Source organism: Bombus flavifrons, chromosome 15, assembly GCF_040668555.2.
Source record: "Bombus flavifrons isolate JBK064 chromosome 15, iyBomFlav1_principal, whole genome shotgun sequence".
In the NCBI taxonomy this organism is placed as follows: Eukaryota; Metazoa; Arthropoda; class Insecta; order Hymenoptera; family Apidae; genus Bombus; species Bombus flavifrons.
Genome location: NC_138456.1, coordinates 10,254,956 through 10,273,967, shown reverse-complemented (window position 1 = coordinate 10,273,967; position 19,012 = coordinate 10,254,956). Strand labels below are relative to the sequence as shown.

Genomic DNA, 19,012 nt, shown 5'->3' with positions numbered 1-19,012 from the left:
GGGAGAGACAGAGACGGAACGAGGGAATGGGAAAAGGGGCCGGGGTATGGCGGGGAGGGGGTGTGACAGAGAGCGAGAAAGGGAAAGAGAGTACCGGCGCGCGAAGGAGAAAGAGAAGGGAAGAGAGAGTGGGTTATGGGTGAAACGTGGAGTGAGGTTGGCGTGGTTGGGGTGAGGAGACGTGGGGGAGTCGAGAGGAACAGGGGAGCGGCGCGGAGGCGGTGAGGAGAGTAGTGGAAAGGGTGAGGTAGGCGAAGAGAGGGGGTCGCCGCCGCGTCGCCAGTCGCCAGTTTGCCGTGAGCGCTCGTGATGTGAGGACGTTCTATGATTTCGTTCAGGAGCGTGGCGCTCTCTTAGCACTGGCACTAGCAACGGGGAAGAACGCGTTTGTTTTCACGCAACTCGCGTTCCCTCTTCGCGTGTAACAGACAGACGTCGGTCGAGTCCAGTGGAATCGACGATTTTACCAGCAAGAGACGACCGTAGACCGTTGTGCGCCACGGTGCCCGGCCGATATTCGACAGTCAAAAAACCCGCGGCGTGCGCGACCACGCGACGCGTACACGAGGAATACGAGCGTCCCTCGTGCAACAAGGAGCGCCACATTTTCCTTCTTATTTACCTTTGTGTGTCGAGGCCTGTATGTCCTTGTAGTTGGCGGGCATTCTGTTCGTCAGTGTGTAACGTTTCTCGAGACTGCAAGCTACTGATTACCGTGCTCACTCACCAAAGACGATCTCTCTTGGAACGTTTACGCGGCGTAGCCAGATACTACGTCTGTGCGTGTCAGTGTCTGCGTGATGCGCGAACATTTCCATCGACCAGCTGATCGCGATTCTGGCAGTGTTGCATCGGCTCAATGGACTTTATAGAGGCAGCTCGTCCGTGGAGTATCGCGTACGTGAGCGAAAGGTTAGATCGTCCGTGGACGAGGGAACAGTTTTCGCGCGGGTACACAGCCCTTTTTTTGCTCGCGCTCGTCAACGTCAACACCTGCGGTAACCGCGGGAATTTTATCGCGGCGGTTCGCGGCGTCGCTGCTGCGTGGTGTTGTGCGCCAGCTTAAAGTTCGCGGACCGTGCGCGGGAGAAGGACAGCGCGCGTTCTATGTACGTGTCTAACTAGAAGGTGACAGAGTACGAGTGTTGGACAGAGACAGAACTAAACTAAGAACTCTGAGAAAGTTGAAGCAATACGTGCCACCGTGACATATACGAAACATCTCGTCTTTACTCCTTTTTTCAATACCACCTATCTATACGTACGTGTATACGATTCGTGTTATTGTTTCGTGATTGAATCAAGTACAAGGACAGGTCGGAAGATCGAGCAAAGGAAGTACGATAAATAAAGAACATCGGCCAATCTTTTGTATCGCGAGATCGTCCGTGCTTTCGTTGTTTGGAGCGCAGTTTGTCAGTGAGGGTAAAGCCGATAGCACGAGCGAGACAAAGAGCACTCGCGGGATAGCGACGCGGCAAGAAAGAGACAGAGATACGGTTGTCGCTCCACGAGGAAGAAGAAAGACACGCGCGCTGGAATTGAATATGTCCGCCAAGCGAAAGGCCACTGCCATCATGCAGCATCACAAGGTGAGTCGATCGAGATTGCCACCGTATCACCACGTGATCGGACTTTTTTCGCGACACGACTCCGTAAAGCGAGTCGTCGATGCGTCGATCTAGTAAAAACTCGTTGGAGTCAAAGTTTAACTCATGGGCTATAACAGCTCGAGGTTCAAGGTTGTCATTTTCTTTGCTACGAGTCGTACGTACCGTGTCGTCGTGTGTAACTGTGTTGCGCGAACACGACGTTTGTCGTTGTTGAATCGCGATACGATAATATCGTAAAGTCGTAAAGAGTATGAACGGAGGGGGTGTTTGTCGCGTAAGCGGAGCAAGGATGGTTGGGAGGGAGGGAGGGGGGGGGCATCTGACGGTACTGGGTGTTCGGAAAATTGGAGTTTTCTGCCGCCAGGTTGCGTTCCTTCCTCGTGTAACTCATTATTCCGTTGCAGTCTAATTTTTTCCCTCCATGTTTTTTGGAGTTGCGAACGAGGCAGTCGGTGCGAGAGTGGGCGGATGAGAGGGAGGGGGGGGGGAAGATGTACCGCGCGCGAAAGTTTTAATTGAAAGAGTTACACGAATTTCGTCGGAGGGGACGCAAGCGCGGAAAAGTTGCGAGGCTAACACTTAACGCGTATTGACTCATTAACCGTTGCTTGCGTCGTTATTCCCAATTTTTGTTTTTCGAACTACTGGAACCCGTACGGAGTACCGGCTTCAACATTTTCCTGTTTTTTTTTTTTCGATGTACATTGGTACTTTTGTATCGACCTGGAATTTAGTGGCAACCTGAATTTCATTTTTAATCTCGTTGCATATTGTAATGGACACTATATGTACGTCTTTTCGTTTGTTCTTTTTCATTCATATTGAAATAAGGGTACGGCTAGTATCGTAAAGAGAAAAGTGCGAATATATCGAAACTTTTTATCGACAGCGCATGATTAGACGACTCTTCGGAGCCGTTTTTTCATTCTTATATCATCGGGAAAAGATTAGAAATAATTTATACGAACTGTTTGAAGACATTAATCTTTTTTCGAATAATCTATTAATATGTCTAATAAAATATGAAAATTCACGAATCTCGTATGAATAAATTGTCGTTGTTTTATTTTATTTCCTTTAGAAAAGGTGGAATCAAATTTTGGAGTCGCATAAAAGCTCCTATTCGTTATAACTTAAATGTACATATTATTAATAATTTCGCATGAATCGAGTAATAAATTAACGCAATTTAAATAACTTTGTGTAATTAACCATTTGTACTCTGATTGCATTTTACATTTCACTTGGTATAACCAAGTTTAACTCATACAGCTGTACAGCGATACAATGAACAACTGCGCAGGAGAGCTTTGACAACTTTTATACAGCGTGAAATATTTTACTAACAATTCTTCGCACTTTCCAATAGTCGTTATACATTTTTAACGATTGTCTTCTTTTACTTTAGCACTTTAATACTCATCTGTTCGGAGAGTACGCCATTCGTTTTCATAAAACGAATACGTTAAAATTAGATTTTGTTGTCGCGGTACTTCGATAATTTGTAGATTGGGAAAACATCGCAGAATTCTCGGATATTCACTCGACGACACGCAAATCGCAGAAATAAACGATACTCAATGACGAACTTGTCGGATCGGACTTATCGCGGAGCTTTTTCTTCTCCTTGGTTAGATTAGACCTGTGTATCTTGCACGAAAGATAATCCGTGGATCGCGTTTCTAGGGAGCTCGGTGAAGCACGTGCTCGATTCAAGAATCTCCGTGACTAGGCGCATCGACGCGACGTGGAATTATGTACCCACTCCGTTTCCTTCACTCGCGCGTTATTTAAATTTTAATATACGCTACGTCGTTTTATTCCTTGTAAGCGATCATTTTTAGCTTCCTTGATGTAGAATAATTTAAATAAATACACGGTAATTTCCTACTTAATGAATTTAGAAAATGGAACTTAACCCCTTGGGAAGTAATATCTTTATTATAATACATTTAACGCGATAACATAGTAGGACAGGCATACGCATGTACATTTTCTTCTAAATAAGACTGTTTGTAGTATTTCTCACGCGTTCTCTACGGCGAACATTATAATTTGTGTTGCTTCAAAACGATAGGATCTTGTTGGTTATTTTATAGCATATACGTATTATGTACAGAAAATCGAGAAAATAGAACTCGAGAATATTTTGAACAATGTATTCGTTTATTAGCACACAAACGTGTTAAGAAACTAGGAGCCTTTAATGATTCAGTTATTTGCGAATAATATCTTCCTCTTTATATTCTTGATCCAATTAAGAGGTAACGATTCTAAGATGTTAAGTATATATTCCGTTCTTGTTATTCATCCAGAAATGTCGTCAAACGGTCTCGTTATCTATAAAAGGAAATGTAACGTAGTCACGAAACGAATCGAATTCAGTTTTAATTCGTTGTTTGTACTTCGAACTCATTACCATTCATATTCCCTGTAATTTCATTAATATTTGAGGTGTTTTAAGTTACGGATGCGTTAAAGGGGTGTCGATCGTAACCGAGCGTTATTTTATTATTATATTTGCATATTTTCGATTCGTTCCCCGGATATCTATTCTAATTATTCGTGCCCGAGGTAATTGACGCGGAAATGTAATTTTGAGGGTGGCGTGCAGATAGGATGACCGAAACATCGTTAAAATCCGCGATTAATTGCATATGTTGCGGCGATGGGGTTCAGGGGAATGTTTTGGGAGAAACGAAAGAAACGAGAAAATATCGAACCCCTCAAAAAAATATTGTTCTAGGGCGAAAAATGTTTTTTCCGATACTTTCTTGCTTTTGCTATTTCACAGTCTGCGATCTATTCTCACCCTCGACTGCAGTTCTTCGTTCCATCGATCGTTTCGCTACCACGAATTTCTTTTCCAAAACGTGATCCTTTCGCTGGGCTAAAGATTGCTCTATATTTCATTTCTTTCAAATTTAGTCCCTGCTCAATCGTTTATCTCTTTAAAGCACTTTGTAAATTTCGTATTAATCATTTCCATAACACGCGGAGCCATAATAGCGTTTGTTCAAGATCCATTTCTTCCACGATTAAGGGATATTTCGAACATTTTCAAAATTATCGATTCGAAAGAGCCAGTTCCTTTTATCCGTACTGTTCAACCGTGAATGAAATAAAATTCGTGGAAAACGATCGCGAGCCAGGCCTGTGGATATATTCAACCCTGTGAACTCCATTAGCCGATCGATCGTCCGGTTGCATAAATTAATCCTGGCTATGCCGGCCGTATTTAGCTCCAAAAACCATATACCATCCTGTTAGCCTACGCAACGGTGTAACAATGATCGATTCGAAAAATGTACTCGTTTTGCCTTTGAATCTTTCGCGCGGCTGCAGTGCCCTTTTGTCCACGTTGAAACGCTGAATTTCCAACAATTCGCCAGTCAGGAAATTTTACTGGATAATTCAGAACAAAATCGAACACCAGCGTTTGTCAATCGGAACAAATGTTTTGGTTTTGCGTTACAATTAGAATTAACAGCGTCGCTGGTTTATTCGGTGCCCGGGTCTATTTTTATGTTCCTTTTAACACGGATAAGAGATTATAGAGAGGTTCGATGCACTTCGTATTTAGTTGAATTTCAGAGTACGATTTATCGAAAACGTCTGGATGGGAAGTGCGTTTCGTTCGAAAGTAAAATTGCCGGAATAATTATTCTAACTTTATTCGTGTTTTATCGTGGATGAAATACAGAATAAACGAGTTATTTGTATTCTTAAGAATCGAGTAATTTATTTTATTTACACAAGTGAAGCAACTTTGAAACTGTTTTATGATTTATTTTGATAAAACGGTGCATTCGGTATTCACAAATTGGAGAAAAAATAAATTCCAGCTATTGGTTGGTCGATCAATTATGAACAGTCGGTGTGTGAAGCGTCGAGATTATCTGCTTCACGTTCGAAATACAAATTTTATACGATATTGGCTGGTATTCACCGCATTCTTAGGTATTTTTTAACAAAGAAATCGTATATGGTAGATTTGATATTTTTAATATTTAATTAAATTTAAGCGTTTTTAACGTGGTGTTAAGTGCGTGGTTTAAGCGCGATGTTTAACGTTTAAAAACTTTGTTCGACAGATCTGTTACATACTTGTTTTTATAAACTTTTTTTTTGATAAAATTCTATGAGTTTTGTATCGTCAAATTAAAAACGTAAAATGTCTAGAACTTTTATTTCACCGAACACGTAACTCGCCGCTACACGTATCTCCTGCAGCTTCTGTAGAAACTTACAAACAGGATATATCTACAGTTGTAAAAAGTTCGGTAAATCTATTTCCGCCTTCACGGAGACATAGCGGTTTCGACGTAAAGAAAGCACGATGTATCGTTCCAAGTGCAAAACAATTACAGAATTTTTTACTTCGCGCGATACTCCAATTACGTCCATTGCCTGACGAAAGCATAGTTCCCAATAATATCTCTTACCGTTTGAAAATCCCGTACTTTGTCCGTTCAAACCTACAGGGATGCGATCGAACAACCTACAAAATACTACGGTTACGTATTCCCAATACCGTGCAGTTTCATTTTCAAGGAAACTACGAACAAAGCAATCCGCTATCGGCTCTCTAATTCTTGCAATCTCGTCCATCGCGGCGATGCGTCCATTCCGACCGAAAGCAAAACAACGAACAGGACGAAGGGTAGAAAAAGGAGAAGAAAAATGGTAAAAGGAAGGACAAATGGTCCCGGTTGAAGAACGATCGCGGCTCACGCCGATCGAACGCGATGCAACACATGATAAACGGGCGGAGAAGGCGCGTGAGTACAGCGGCGAGCGCGCGCACGACGAAGAGAGCAACAGTAAATACCGGTGGCCGGTTTGCTTGCCGGCGCGCTAGTTAGATCGATCCGATCAGAATCGAACCGCGAAAGTCAAGTTGCAGTTGAGGCAGGTTCGGGACGTCTGTGTCCTTCTCTCTCCCCTCTATGCATAGCCGTTCCTTCTCTTTCTCTTTTCCTCCGCTAGCACTCGCTCCTCGAGTTCCCCTCTTCTTGAACTAACGAGGCTGTCTCGCTTTGCCGCCTCTCTTTTCTTCTCTTTCTCGCTGTCGTTCACTGAATCGTTCGTCCTGTTCGCGCCTGCGCTTCTTCGCTCTCTCTCCCTCACGGTCCAACAGGTTATATTTTTCCAGCTCTCTCCCTCGACCCGTCTTCCTTCGCCCGTCTTTTTCTGCCCCTTTCCTCCACCTCCTCCTACTCTCCTACTCTCGTGTACTCTTGTTTCTCTCTTTCGGCCGCGTACTCGCTGTGGCCAATCAATCTTCCCTCTCGACTCCCTTTCGTTCGTTGTCGCCTCCACGACGACCCGACCGAGCTTTCTTCCCGCTACGTTCGAAAGTTTTTCACGCTTGCGCCCGCCGGATACGCAACGCTCCAACTCACCCCACCGCGCTCATTCGACCACCCTTTCAGCTACGTCGATCGCGCTCAGAACCAGGTAATTAGGAAGCTACGCGGAGCATCGCGCTATTTCTTATCGTCGCGATTCCACATCCAACGATTCGTCGCATAGCGTCGAATAGCTCTGACTTTGTCCATTTCGCGGTATTCCGCGCTTGGAAGGATCGAACTTTCGGCAGAACGTTGTTATTTCTGAATGGAATTTGGCAACGGTTGTCGAATCATCGCCGATTTAGGAGAATTATCGTTATTGAAACTTCATGATCGTACGCAAATGATATCACGCTCGTCTCGAACAGGATTAAGATATTTGTTGCACAAGAAACGAATCGTTGGACGCAACTGCAGATACAGCTTAAATTCTGAATATTTTATACATTTACATGTCTTTATATAATAAAAACAGCGATGTCGTTTTCTACACAACCAGATTAGGCTCGTTGCAAGCGATTTCGATCTTAATAATACAATACCAGCTTTTCCGGCATTTTGTTGTCATCGTGTATCGCGCTTCTTGCGTTCCGGACGCAAACTCATTACGTCTGATTCACGTTGTCCGTTTCCACTGACGTCAGACGATTGTTCTCTAACAAAATACACCGGTATCGAACGATTTTTGCGAAATCGAACGATCCCAGGTAAATGACGTATGGCTCGAACTTCACTGCGACAAAATATGTTATTCTACGTAGCGTTGAAATTTATTCTACTTCGTCGCGGCAATTAACGATAACGTAGAATGTGCCGATAGTATGGAAAATGCAACAAAGACGCGAAAGACCCGGAGAATTGTGTTTTCCCTTGAAACTATAACTATCTTGTACTTAAATATATAGATTTTTATGAATAATTGGATCTCCCCCCTCTCCCCCGCCTAATACTCTGTTTTATACACTATACAGAAATTCGCGTTTTGTGATAATGATTTAATTTAGAATTTGTCAAAGTATTCGCTATAATTCAACCGTGTTACGTACGTACGTGATTTGCTATAATGCGCCTTTTAACATTTCGCACTGTTAATCCCACCATCTGTTCTTTTAAATAATATAGAAACACGTGCACGTTTTTCATTTAACACGAATTGGATTAGTATGGTAGATTCGCGGCGCGTATTAACCGCACCGGTCTCGGTGTTACTTAAAAAAATTATTACCCTTTATGTTCCCGTCTGACCGTTATCCACGGATATGGAATTTTTAAAAAACCAGAGGAGGCAGCTGAAAAACCGGGCTTTCGAAAAATTATCGGGGATGAAGTATAGAAGCGAATGGGCTGCGCGCACGGCTTGTGAAAGTTTGCCGCCCAAACGTGTGCGTACGTGCGTATTAGAAAGATGCTGGCGTATCTAAATTAACGATATTTATATTCATAAAAGCGTAACATTTCCGGGGGTCCCACGATAGCAATCACGCGCGCTGACAGAAACGCGTCATTAGCGATTATCCTTTATTAATATTTGTTGTTACGAACGGGCAATATCTAGAATCGTAAAATGGCCTATGTGTTATGAATGGAAGACAGCGTCAGCGTCCACGGAATAACAGAGATTGCCTAGACCCTAGAGATTACGAAATAGTACTTGCAGACACGCGTATTTCCAGCGTAAATTCGTGCGTGATTGCAGCACGGCGACTATTTCCTACGTTTGGCATTGCCAGCCGTGTAAAGCAATTTCAGTTGCAACGTAACGCTACTTTTAAAAACATAGTTGCTAGGTTTCGCGAAAAGCTCACGGAGGGGAAAATAATATTTTCGGACGTTGGAACGTAATAATTTATTCCTTCTGATGTTAAACGAGGCTGAACCTCGTGGATCTATATTGCCCGCAATTATATCACACTCAACGTAGATAAAATAGCAGAAATGTTGTTCTTACGTAAAAGAATGCGCAAAGAAATATCGTTGACGTTCGCGTATAACGAAGCGCGTATAATATCTTTCGAGTTGTTGCTCCTCTGTCTTTGAATAGAACGGCAAAACATAAAAAATGATGCAAGCGGGTGTGCGTTCCTTTTAAATTTTCCCGATTGATCGACGGTCGGGAATTCCCCGACACGTCGACGTTGTTGCCAGCGATGCGGTGGCGCATCAAAATTTCTTATCGACGTCGACCGCGGTTCGTCGACGATAATACGGACGTATCTGTCACGGAGATGCGAATTGAAAAATATTTAGCGCATGACCGAGCGAGCGACCATGTGAATCAGCCAGTTAAACGCGAAGGAACGGGACGCAAGATGAACGCGTAATTCGATACCGACGTATTCGTCGCGAATACATTATACGATCATCGTTTTCCCTTGTATTTCGGCCAAGTAATGTGGCAAGAGTTAAGCCGGATTAGCCGGGAATGGACGACGCGTTTAAAAGGAAACAGCAAGAAACGTTTGTAACTGGGACGCTTTTAGCGTATTATTGCCGCCTGTTCGCGATGTAATATTTACTCTGTGTCCTTGCTGCTCGCCTACTTGGACGATGGATGCTATTTATTTGCGTCGTTATTCTTTGGTTAAAAAAAGACAAAAGAGACAGCAGACGATGTGTTCCTGCCATGTGATATAATCTATGCGATGTGAGAGTGAAAAATATGGAGTTAAATTTTTTTATACGTGGCTGATGTAGCATGCAGGCGTTAAAGGTTGCTCGGAATTCTATCGATTTACCGTGATAAACGTCCGATTCCTCGATCTTTCTCTAAACGCACGATCCTTTTTTGTAACAGTTGAGCGCAGTCAGCGGTGAACGTGACGGCTTCTTCATATTTTCGAATATTCGCCGCGATATCAGTTAAGGGTTGATACACGCGCACGCTCGTACGTACGCTTTTGATCAGCAAACGGTAATTTTCTACAGGCTTGTACACGTATGAGTACGCCATTCGGAGCCAAGAGTTAATAAAGAATTACTTGAAGTATTTAAAAAGGGGTAGAGCTTATAGAAAAGGTGGATGAGTAGAAAAGTATATGTAAAATTATATTTGAAAGGCCGCCTTCTCAAGTGTCTCTTTAAAGAAAGGTAAACACTCGAGGGTAATCTTGAAGTTGTCTTGCTGAAAGAAAGCGACTCTAGGTTTTATTAAAATTGGATGTAAACCAGCATTTTTAGTCGCATTCGGTTTATTTTTGTACTAATGGAAATGTAAGTAGCAGAATTTAGTTACATAGTCGCGAAATTTACGTAAATTTACAAAACAAATTTACCCGATCACACATAAAGTATGTATGTGCAAAATTGATGTTTAAGTAAGTTTAAAGTTCGCCAAGTTAATTTGAATATAAAATTTACTTAATTACATGGAACACAGAGTGTGAAACTTACTCGATTACACGAAGTGCGAAATTTACTTAATTAGGCACGATCTAAAGTTTAATATAATCCAAAATGTGCTTTGTTGCTTCAACGTTGACGTGCCGTACAAGGTGTGACACCTACGAAAGGAATTATTCGTTCGTTTCGTTCTTTATTTACCAACTTTAGATATTACAATGTTGCGCAAGAAATTGATCTTTCGCGTTGTCTTTGTAAGATCAACGTACATACGTGCGTGTATGTATGAAAACAATCGTTGACTTGTTTTATTCTGGCGCATCGAAGGCGAAGTATTCGAAATTCAGTTCTCTCAGACAGTCGCTGGCAATATAAATTCTTGAAATCCTGCAGACAGAACTCTTAAAGGCTGCTTTGCAACGCTTCCCGTGCAGAATCCTGGGGCGCTAATGAGGCGTGCGATTCTCTCTTTAAAGGATTAAATTACTGAACGTGGAAAGTCGCGGCAAAAGGCTGAAGGTTTGGCATAAGAGGTTTCGTTCTTTAACAACGATCTCAAGGGCTTAATGGAGCTTGTAAATGACGGAAAATCGATTTGCGAGCAAAACGTTATTTTTCAATATGTCCGCTTTTTCTGTTCTTCTTTCTTTTTCTTTTGCCCCCAGCTCTCGCGCTTTCTATCGAAACACACATTTAGCATTTTGTTTTTAATTTTAGTATTAAGATCGATAAAGTTGGTGGCATAAATAAGGAAAAACAGTGGATAGAAAGACCTCAATTATCAACTTGTTTTATTTTAAAACGAAAGAACAAATTTTTCAATAAATATTTACATGAAATGAAATTGCACCATTATCGGAAAATCGAACGTGGTTCATCTAGGAAGAGGTCTACATTTTTATTCCGATTTCGTGAAACATATTTCGTTGTGGAAATAACGCCCCTAATCGTGCCGTTGATACATCGCCACTTCAGTTAGTCGGGAAAGGTACTTCTACCATCGACTTCGAAGTCTCCAGTTTATCATTCACACGATCGTTCCTATTCGTTCAGCCAATTAACTCACCTACACACGTGCCAGCCTAACACGCAACTGTTGACGGGTGTTCTCCGCCTTGCGAATTTTCGAGTAGCCTGATATATCGAGTTCGAACAACCGATCGTATTAATTCTTTTAACTTTCACTCGCTTTCCAAAAAGTTCGAATTCGAGAGAATTTCGCACCAAATTTGAACGACTAGGTTGATAAATATAATAAAGCGAAAAATATTTTGACGCGTTGCATTTTCCGATTGGACAGTCTTCGCAGGGCGAGTTCATCGGCGACGGAAGGGGGCGTTAGCGGGGAGCTGTTCGTCCCACGACAGCCTTGCAAAAGAGGAGAAGGAAAGAGTTTGAGAGCGAGGGGTGTCTCGCACCCCTCGTATTCCCAGCGAGGTAAGGGCCAGTATGGATTTCCCATAAGATCAGGTATGCTGGTGCCTGGAACCGACAATAAGGGTGTGTCAGTGTGCTCGTTCGCTATACGCGGTGAAAGGGAACAGGCGCGAAGGGGTGAAACGGGAAGAACCGAGGCATCCCTTCTCTTGGCCCGTTTCGAGCGACCCCTGCGCTCTTTTCTAGCCCCCGTTTCATCATGTCGCGTGATACGTTCCAAATATACACACATATATTCGCTCGCATATTTACTATCTTTCCTTATATTTCGTGGACCAAGGGTTTGAGATAATCGTTTGACAAACGCTGATAACAGAAAGGGAAAGATATTTTCTTGTTTCGTAGAGCGGTACTTTCAACTGATTGCTTAACTCGCGTAGCAAAGGGAAGAGGATAAACCCCGTGCAATAATATTATGGATACTTTTACGGTATCATGTAAGTATGCCGGAAAGATTTGCGAACAATATTTGATTCTTATCGCGTCGTTTAGGAAAATTGAATTTTAGTAAATGTGGAGAAAAAAAAAGCGGCCTCGTCGCACCTACTTTACGTAAATAATAAATTGGAAAACGCGTTCCTTTGACCAATAAAAATTTTCCCTTTGGTATTCACGGAGGACCATCGATGGCGCACGCGGCACAAAACGTGTTAACCGATTTCCCAAAAGCAACGATGCAATCGATGGATGCTTTTGTTCCTATCCATGACGCGAGCACCCGAAGTGGAGTACATAGAGAGAGGAGGCTATTTCCACCCCTCCGATAGCAAGCGCTACCCCAAAAGCGAGAGCAGCCGATGTTCCAAAAGTATACTCTCCGGTAATGCACTCGGGGTGGAACCACGCCCTCTCATCCTTCTTTCGTGAGCGAACCGCGAGCCACGTTGTTCACGTTCCAAGATCGCCTCTAGCCCTGGCTCCTTGGCAGAGTTGCTTTGCGGTTACCTTTATAGTCTGTCGGAGCCGCGGTAAAGATTCTGGGTTTACGTACCGTGAATTCCGCGCGTGAAGTATTAATAGGCGGACCGATCTTGGGGGCCGTCGTTGGGCTGTGGCTTTTCTAAAATCTCTTCTCGACTCGTTTTACCGTTGTACTTGCCTCTTAGGGATTAAATTTCCTATAGAATTTTCGAGAAAGGAGGAAATGTTTTTAGAAAAATCGCGTTAAAATTTCGTGAAACATCGATGCCGATTCCTTTAATAACCGTTTCTTTTTTCAACGAAACTTTCATACAAATACAAAGTGAACTAGCAGGTAATATGCAGTTTGCTACAAGTGCGTGCACAACGTGTAAACGATGCTTATTTGCACGCGTTGATGTTTAGTCTTATTAGAGTCGTACGTTATAGTTGCACTCTTGAAAGATGAATTTATCATATTCGTACTAGAAGTCGCAAGTTCGTTTTTACTTCTAAATTGAACGCCACTATAAATAATACTGTCATATATATTCATGTACAAATGATTCTATATTAAGGCTATTTCTCTCGCATTCGTCATTTCGTGAGCAATATCTCAACGGATTTTGATGAAAGCTGCGATGCATAAAGTAGACCCATCATCCTGCTTCTCGATAAAGCTACGTCCAGCGATTCACCTCCGAACGAATCCTTGGTGGGCCGGTAATATCAGCGGTCCGGCTCACGGCTCGAGGAAATGGAATTTCCTACGGAGGCAACGGTGGTGGTGGTCGTGCTCATCGTCGTTGGCCAGCCTGATGACGAGCTTATCGGCACCGTTCGTCAACCGGCACACACGCACGCACACCGCTTGCCAGCGTGCATTGGTGATCGTGTACGGCCGGTAGGCGTGTGTGATAGCGAAGTGATGTTTGTTGCTAGCTGTCGGCTGATTCAGGGAGCCATCCGTGTCAAGGTACGCCACATCGACGTCCACATGCAACGTCCTGTGTTCTTTTTGCACCAGTCACGTGCACACGTACCGACAGAACGATCGACTCTGTAGCTCGCATGGCGCTCGCCTCGCGGTGTACAGGGTGGATTGGAAATCGGGCTACAATTAGGGGTGGAACGGAGAATGGCAAACGTTCGAGCCTGATGGAAAATTATCGAACTAGATTGGTTTGAAAGGAGTGGAACTGATTATTGAGTACATTAATGAGATACATCGAGTATGAAAGAAGTTGGGATTTAAAAGTCGCAGATATCGCTAGTATCTTTGATACGCGAACATTCACATTCGGATTTTTGTATTTTGAAAATAAACTTCTTAAGCGAAATCGAATCACGTAGGAAGAGTTAGAAAAATACAGTATTGTCCGTTATTATCTTAAATTATAGCTATTGTAGGAAGGTGTACCATTAACTCGTTACACTTCAGACGTCCGATTGAAACGTGTACATAATTACTTGGATCGAGCGCTTGTTTGCTTTTATCTGCAAGCAGATGCAAGCGTTCGAGAGTGAATATTTTATAAAGATACGTAATAAAATTGTTTTACGAGTATCATTGCTTTGTCATCGAGTATCATTCATGATTTCTCTGCTCTCGCGTAATCCAACGCTCGTTCAGATATCGTTCTACTCGCAAAGGAAGAAAAAAATGATAAATGGCGATTAAATTCCATTAGTGTTCCCTCTTTTCGAAATACAAGATAATCGTTATAAAGAGAAGAAGGACAGATTCGAACAAACGATACGCACTTGTTCCTCTCGGTTTTATCACAAACCATTTTTTCTTCGACTTTACCCTGTCCCCTGTTATCCCGAACTGGAGAAATGGGACGAAAATTCTGCAAGGTGGCAAGTGTTTCAAACGGCGAATGAATTACTCGCGAGATAATTTCGCTCGTAAGAAACACTGCTATACCGTCTTTTTGACTGACGATTCTATTAGCTGGAACACGCGATTCATCGATAAATTACGCGAAACGCGCCGCCGGAAGGAAATTACGAAGCGATCGAGAGCGCCGCAGGATAGGCCGGTTTTCTGTGTTGTTACGAAAACGTATCGACACTTGGAATGCAGCCGATCGATATAATCACGCGGCTGGTGACATTGTGAAATAAGGCTCGACCTGACGCGTAATTTTAGTCGCGCACTCGAGCAGATAATTAAGGCAACCGCGAGCCGATGAGTTATGTCGTTTCTGGATCGCGCGATGGCTCAACCTGACCGATTAGATCTTTCTTTTCGACTTCTGACCTGGTTCCGATACTTTTCGTGTTTCGTTCCTTCGGTTATTGAAACCGCGCGAGCAAAAGTTCGATGCGCAGAAGTTGTGGAATTATCGCACGTACAAATTAAAGTCGCCAGTAGTAAGAGTTGAGAATTTAAGAAAAATTATGCGAGTAGTTTCTCGTTTGTTTTTTTGAAGGAGAATGGAAATGGCTGAGCTTTGGTTCTTCTTTCATTCTTTATTCACGTCTTGGCCGGTGTATCGTACATTTTACGCTCTTAAATTCTAAATATAGCAACTATCGGTCTACGCAATTTTTACACGCCATTATCACAACGTCGATGCCATCATCGACCTTAGTCGCGTAGATTCTAAACAATTTCGTGGTCGAAACACTGAAACCCGTTATAGACTACGCCTTCGAGGAGAAATTCAAGCGATAACCGAATTACCGTCGGTTCGAAGGTCACCTACTGAGAATCTACCTGACCTGCCTCGTACATAATTCAACCATCTGCCCTCTCTCAGGCTCGTGAAATACCTGTTCGCTGACGACACTGTTTGTAATCCATGGAGAGCCGAAACTGGCTAGCGACTGCTGTTCGAACGGTTAGCTTGTTACCTGAACGCTATAAACAGCGCTTAAAAGATACGTCGTTCGAATTTATGGAACAATGCTCGTCCCACCTTTTGTAGAGGTCCCCAGGAACGTCCCGGGACTTTTACGGGCGCGTACTAGGAACACCATTATGCCAGAGGATTATTTGTGGTGTTCTCTTCGCGTAGTTGTTAACGACGTTGTCGAGGAACAACTCTAAGCGCGATCTAGAGGCTTTGTCTTTAGTTTCGGGGATAAATGATAGAGAGGTAACGTTACTCGTTGACTGACTGGAATATTTAGAGTTTTAGGTCTATATTTTGTGAATTTATAAACTTAGAGAATTGTGGATTTTAAGAATGAAATATCCTTTTCGGACTTTACGGTCTTACGGATATAAATCTTTGCAACGTTAACAATCGAAGTTATAGAATTTTATCGTAACAAATAAGCTGCTATACGCAATACCTTTATTGGTCTGAGGATGTGCTACAAAATATAATCCGCCTGTACGGATGTAAAACTCAACGATCTTTAAATTCATTAGTTTGAAACACGCGAAAAACTCGTCGCAGGCGAACGCGAAGACAAAAGAACCGGCTGTATGCGCTGCAGTAAATTCGTTTTGACATTCGAGGGAAGGATTCCCGTTTTACTTCAATTACCGTGCAACCTGAGAGGCATCTCCGGTGATATCGTTCACCCGATCCTCTTCCTCCCTTCCACCCTGTCGTCCTTTCTCCGTAGCCATTTGTTCCTCGTCCCGTGTCGCTTGTCAGTCAAGCAGAGCGGCGCGAATCGGCCGAAGCATGAAACTTTTACTCGCGATTACTCCTGCAGTCAATTAGGGGCGAGCGGATTCGATTATCGTCGAGTAATCCCGAACCTAGGGTAAGCAACGTGTCGTTGTCTCTGTCGGAAAATGATTCCGGTCGAACAGCGTAGCAGCTAGGTACACCAACGACTTTCGACCGCTTAATCCGATTCTCCAACTTTCTTCTCTCTGTCCCTCTCTTTCCGTCGCCTCGCTAAAAATAAGATTGGATGATACACAAATGGAATTTCAGCGCGGAACGAGCGATCTTTCAAAGCTCGCGCTTACGTTCAATGTTGCAAGGGTTAATTCATAAATTGGACGTAATTGGAGAACGATGCGCCGATAATCTTCACGCTCGATGAACGAAGATACGTCGAGAAATCGTTAACAACCCGACAGGAATGTTAGACTTTGTTGTTTTATACTTTGGGATCGCGGTTAGTTACGATTATGTGAAATCGAGACGGGGAATACACAGGCTGCCTCTGCATTGCGATGCCTACCTTTGTTCGTTCCGTGGCCGAAAACCGAAAAGCTCGACGACAACGATCGTCTAAATCGAGGCCGGATACGACGCTCCGCCGGTAATTATACCGAGTCTGTGAATTTTCATTATACATGCGCATAGGTAGGCGACCGAGCCTCCAAGTTGCCCTCCCACCTTTCGTTCCACGGGACGGAGAGGATCCAGGAAATTGCCGATGAAACGGCCTGTCAGACAGGCTGGGACTTAGAGGGCCATCACGTACGGAAACGTTATTTCTTCGTGTATAGAACGACAGCGGCCGATAGAAGGCCCCGTTTGTCGAGCTTTCAATTTCTTTGGCGGCTCGAGCGACCGCGGTGACTACATTTCTTGGCCGAAGACTCGACGTTTCGTGGAAACGAGTCGATATTATATCGCGCTCTTTTAACGTTCTTCTCTAAGATAGATGTTATGGCTTTGTTTTTTGATCAGGCGAATAGGTGGACAAGAACCGGCGTAGGATTTTCTTTATAGTTATTCGTAGATCGATATTTTTGTAAGGCAAACTCTGGCCTGGCAGAATATATTAAAACTTAGGTTTCTATCTGTTTTACGACATACTAGTTTCGATTCACATTCTTCGAGGATGCGGTGTTCTTGCCGAAAGAACGTTTTAAAACGCAAAAAGCTGTATGTAGTCCCCTTGAAAAGAAGAACCACGTAGCCTGGCCGAAAAATTTTAAGACTGGAACAAACGTTGCCATCGCAGCGTCTGTGATTTCGTGTTTCGAGCGAAGATTCGGTTTTCCACGGTGGAATAAAAACATCGGGAAAAATTTATTGGACGCGTTCGCGATACGAGCCCTACAGCGGTTTGTAGAACGCCACCCGGTACCCAGACGCATATATGTGCATATATCGCACATATACGTGTGCACATACCTGTCCGATTTCCAACAAGAGAGGACACAAAGGGGGTCGACGATGGCGGGCTACATTGGGGGTTGCGGTGTCAATAATACATCGTGCTGTTCGTATGTAGGTGACTCTTGGTAGCGGGTATTCGAGCCGCGTTCGTGCACGAACAAAAATCGCGAATATCGTCTTTTATTCTCGCGAAGGAAGATATCCTCGGAGATCGTATCTTTGAGTTTGAGTCTCGATTATGCTCGTAGAATTCGAAGTATAGAAGATTTTATGGCCTGTAAGAAGATCTCGAGTAGGAAATATGTATGGAGAGCTAGAGAATTCGATGTTCCTGCAGTCCCTTTTCAAGCTGAATTCCATTCTAATTGAATTTAAATAATCTTCCAGTAATTCGTGCAGATACAAAATACATAAATTACAATACGCTATGTCGACTCGATGCGGCTCAAACACCGTCGTACGCATTTACAAAATTTTATCGGACCGCTCGAATCACTAGCTTTACGCGTTTCCTCGTTCGATCAGATATCCAAAAAGCTCCTCCAAACCGTGCGATGTATCTTTATAAAGGAATAACGCTGCGGCTCGTAGTATCGGATGATTCGATGTAACGATATTTATGAAGAAATAAGAACGCAATAACGATCGCAAGATATTGTCTGTTGGCTCTGGGTACGTTACAGTTTCCCGGTCTTCTGCAGCCACAAATTTCCCAGTTTGACCGAGCATCGTGCAATTGGCGAGATCGTCCATACGCGTTCGCCATTCGACATTTACATTTTCCGACGGTTTCGCAAAATACCGTGGTTATTTACACGGCATCGACACGTTCGACGGTTGCAGGGTGCGGCGGTCGGAAGGTGGCGGCGTCGAGCGCGCAATTTCCACGGCGGAATTTCGAGCGTGGACAGCGGCGCAGCAAAATTATTATTTTATTCGCGGAACTTTACTCATTTCCTCGGTCGTAGCCATCGTTGTATCTCCCTCGTGGCTGCTCTCTGGTCGAGTTTACGGCTCTCCCGCCTCCAACCCCGGCGTGGCCGCTTCCCATACACGGTGACGTTCTCACACATACGTATTCGCACATATACGAGCACACGTAAACATTCGTATGCACGGAGAGACGTATACGTGTATGGAACGCGGAGAGAAGGTGGAAGCTCGTGCAGCCGCGCCTGCGGTACATATATTAGCACGTTCGACGCACACAACGTCGTGAAACAGCGTCGCACGCGCGCACACGCCACACTCGTACGTGATATATGTCTGGCTGTACGTGGCGGTTGAGTGGAGTTGTGGTGGACGGGTGGGTGGCCGTGTG

At 43.7% G+C, this 19,012-nt stretch overlaps 1 protein-coding gene across 3 annotated transcripts in view; it reads left to right on the top strand.

Moving 5' to 3' along the window:
• Window positions 1-281: 281 nt before the first annotated feature.
• The window catches only part of LOC138187647 (nucleolar protein 4-like), a 94,374-nt gene continuing 75,643 nt past the window's right edge, over window positions 282-19,012 (top strand). For 2 of the 3 annotated variants that reach the window (XM_069128627.1, XM_069128625.1), the window contains exon 1: window positions 283-1,592. In XM_069128627.1, the coding sequence (XP_068984728.1) occupies window positions 1,548-1,592 (45 nt within the window). In that variant the 5' untranslated portion in view covers window positions 283-1,547. Of the gene's footprint in view, window positions 1,593-19,012 lie in introns of all 3 variants that reach the window. The other variant, XM_069128628.1, reaches the window with a different exon arrangement.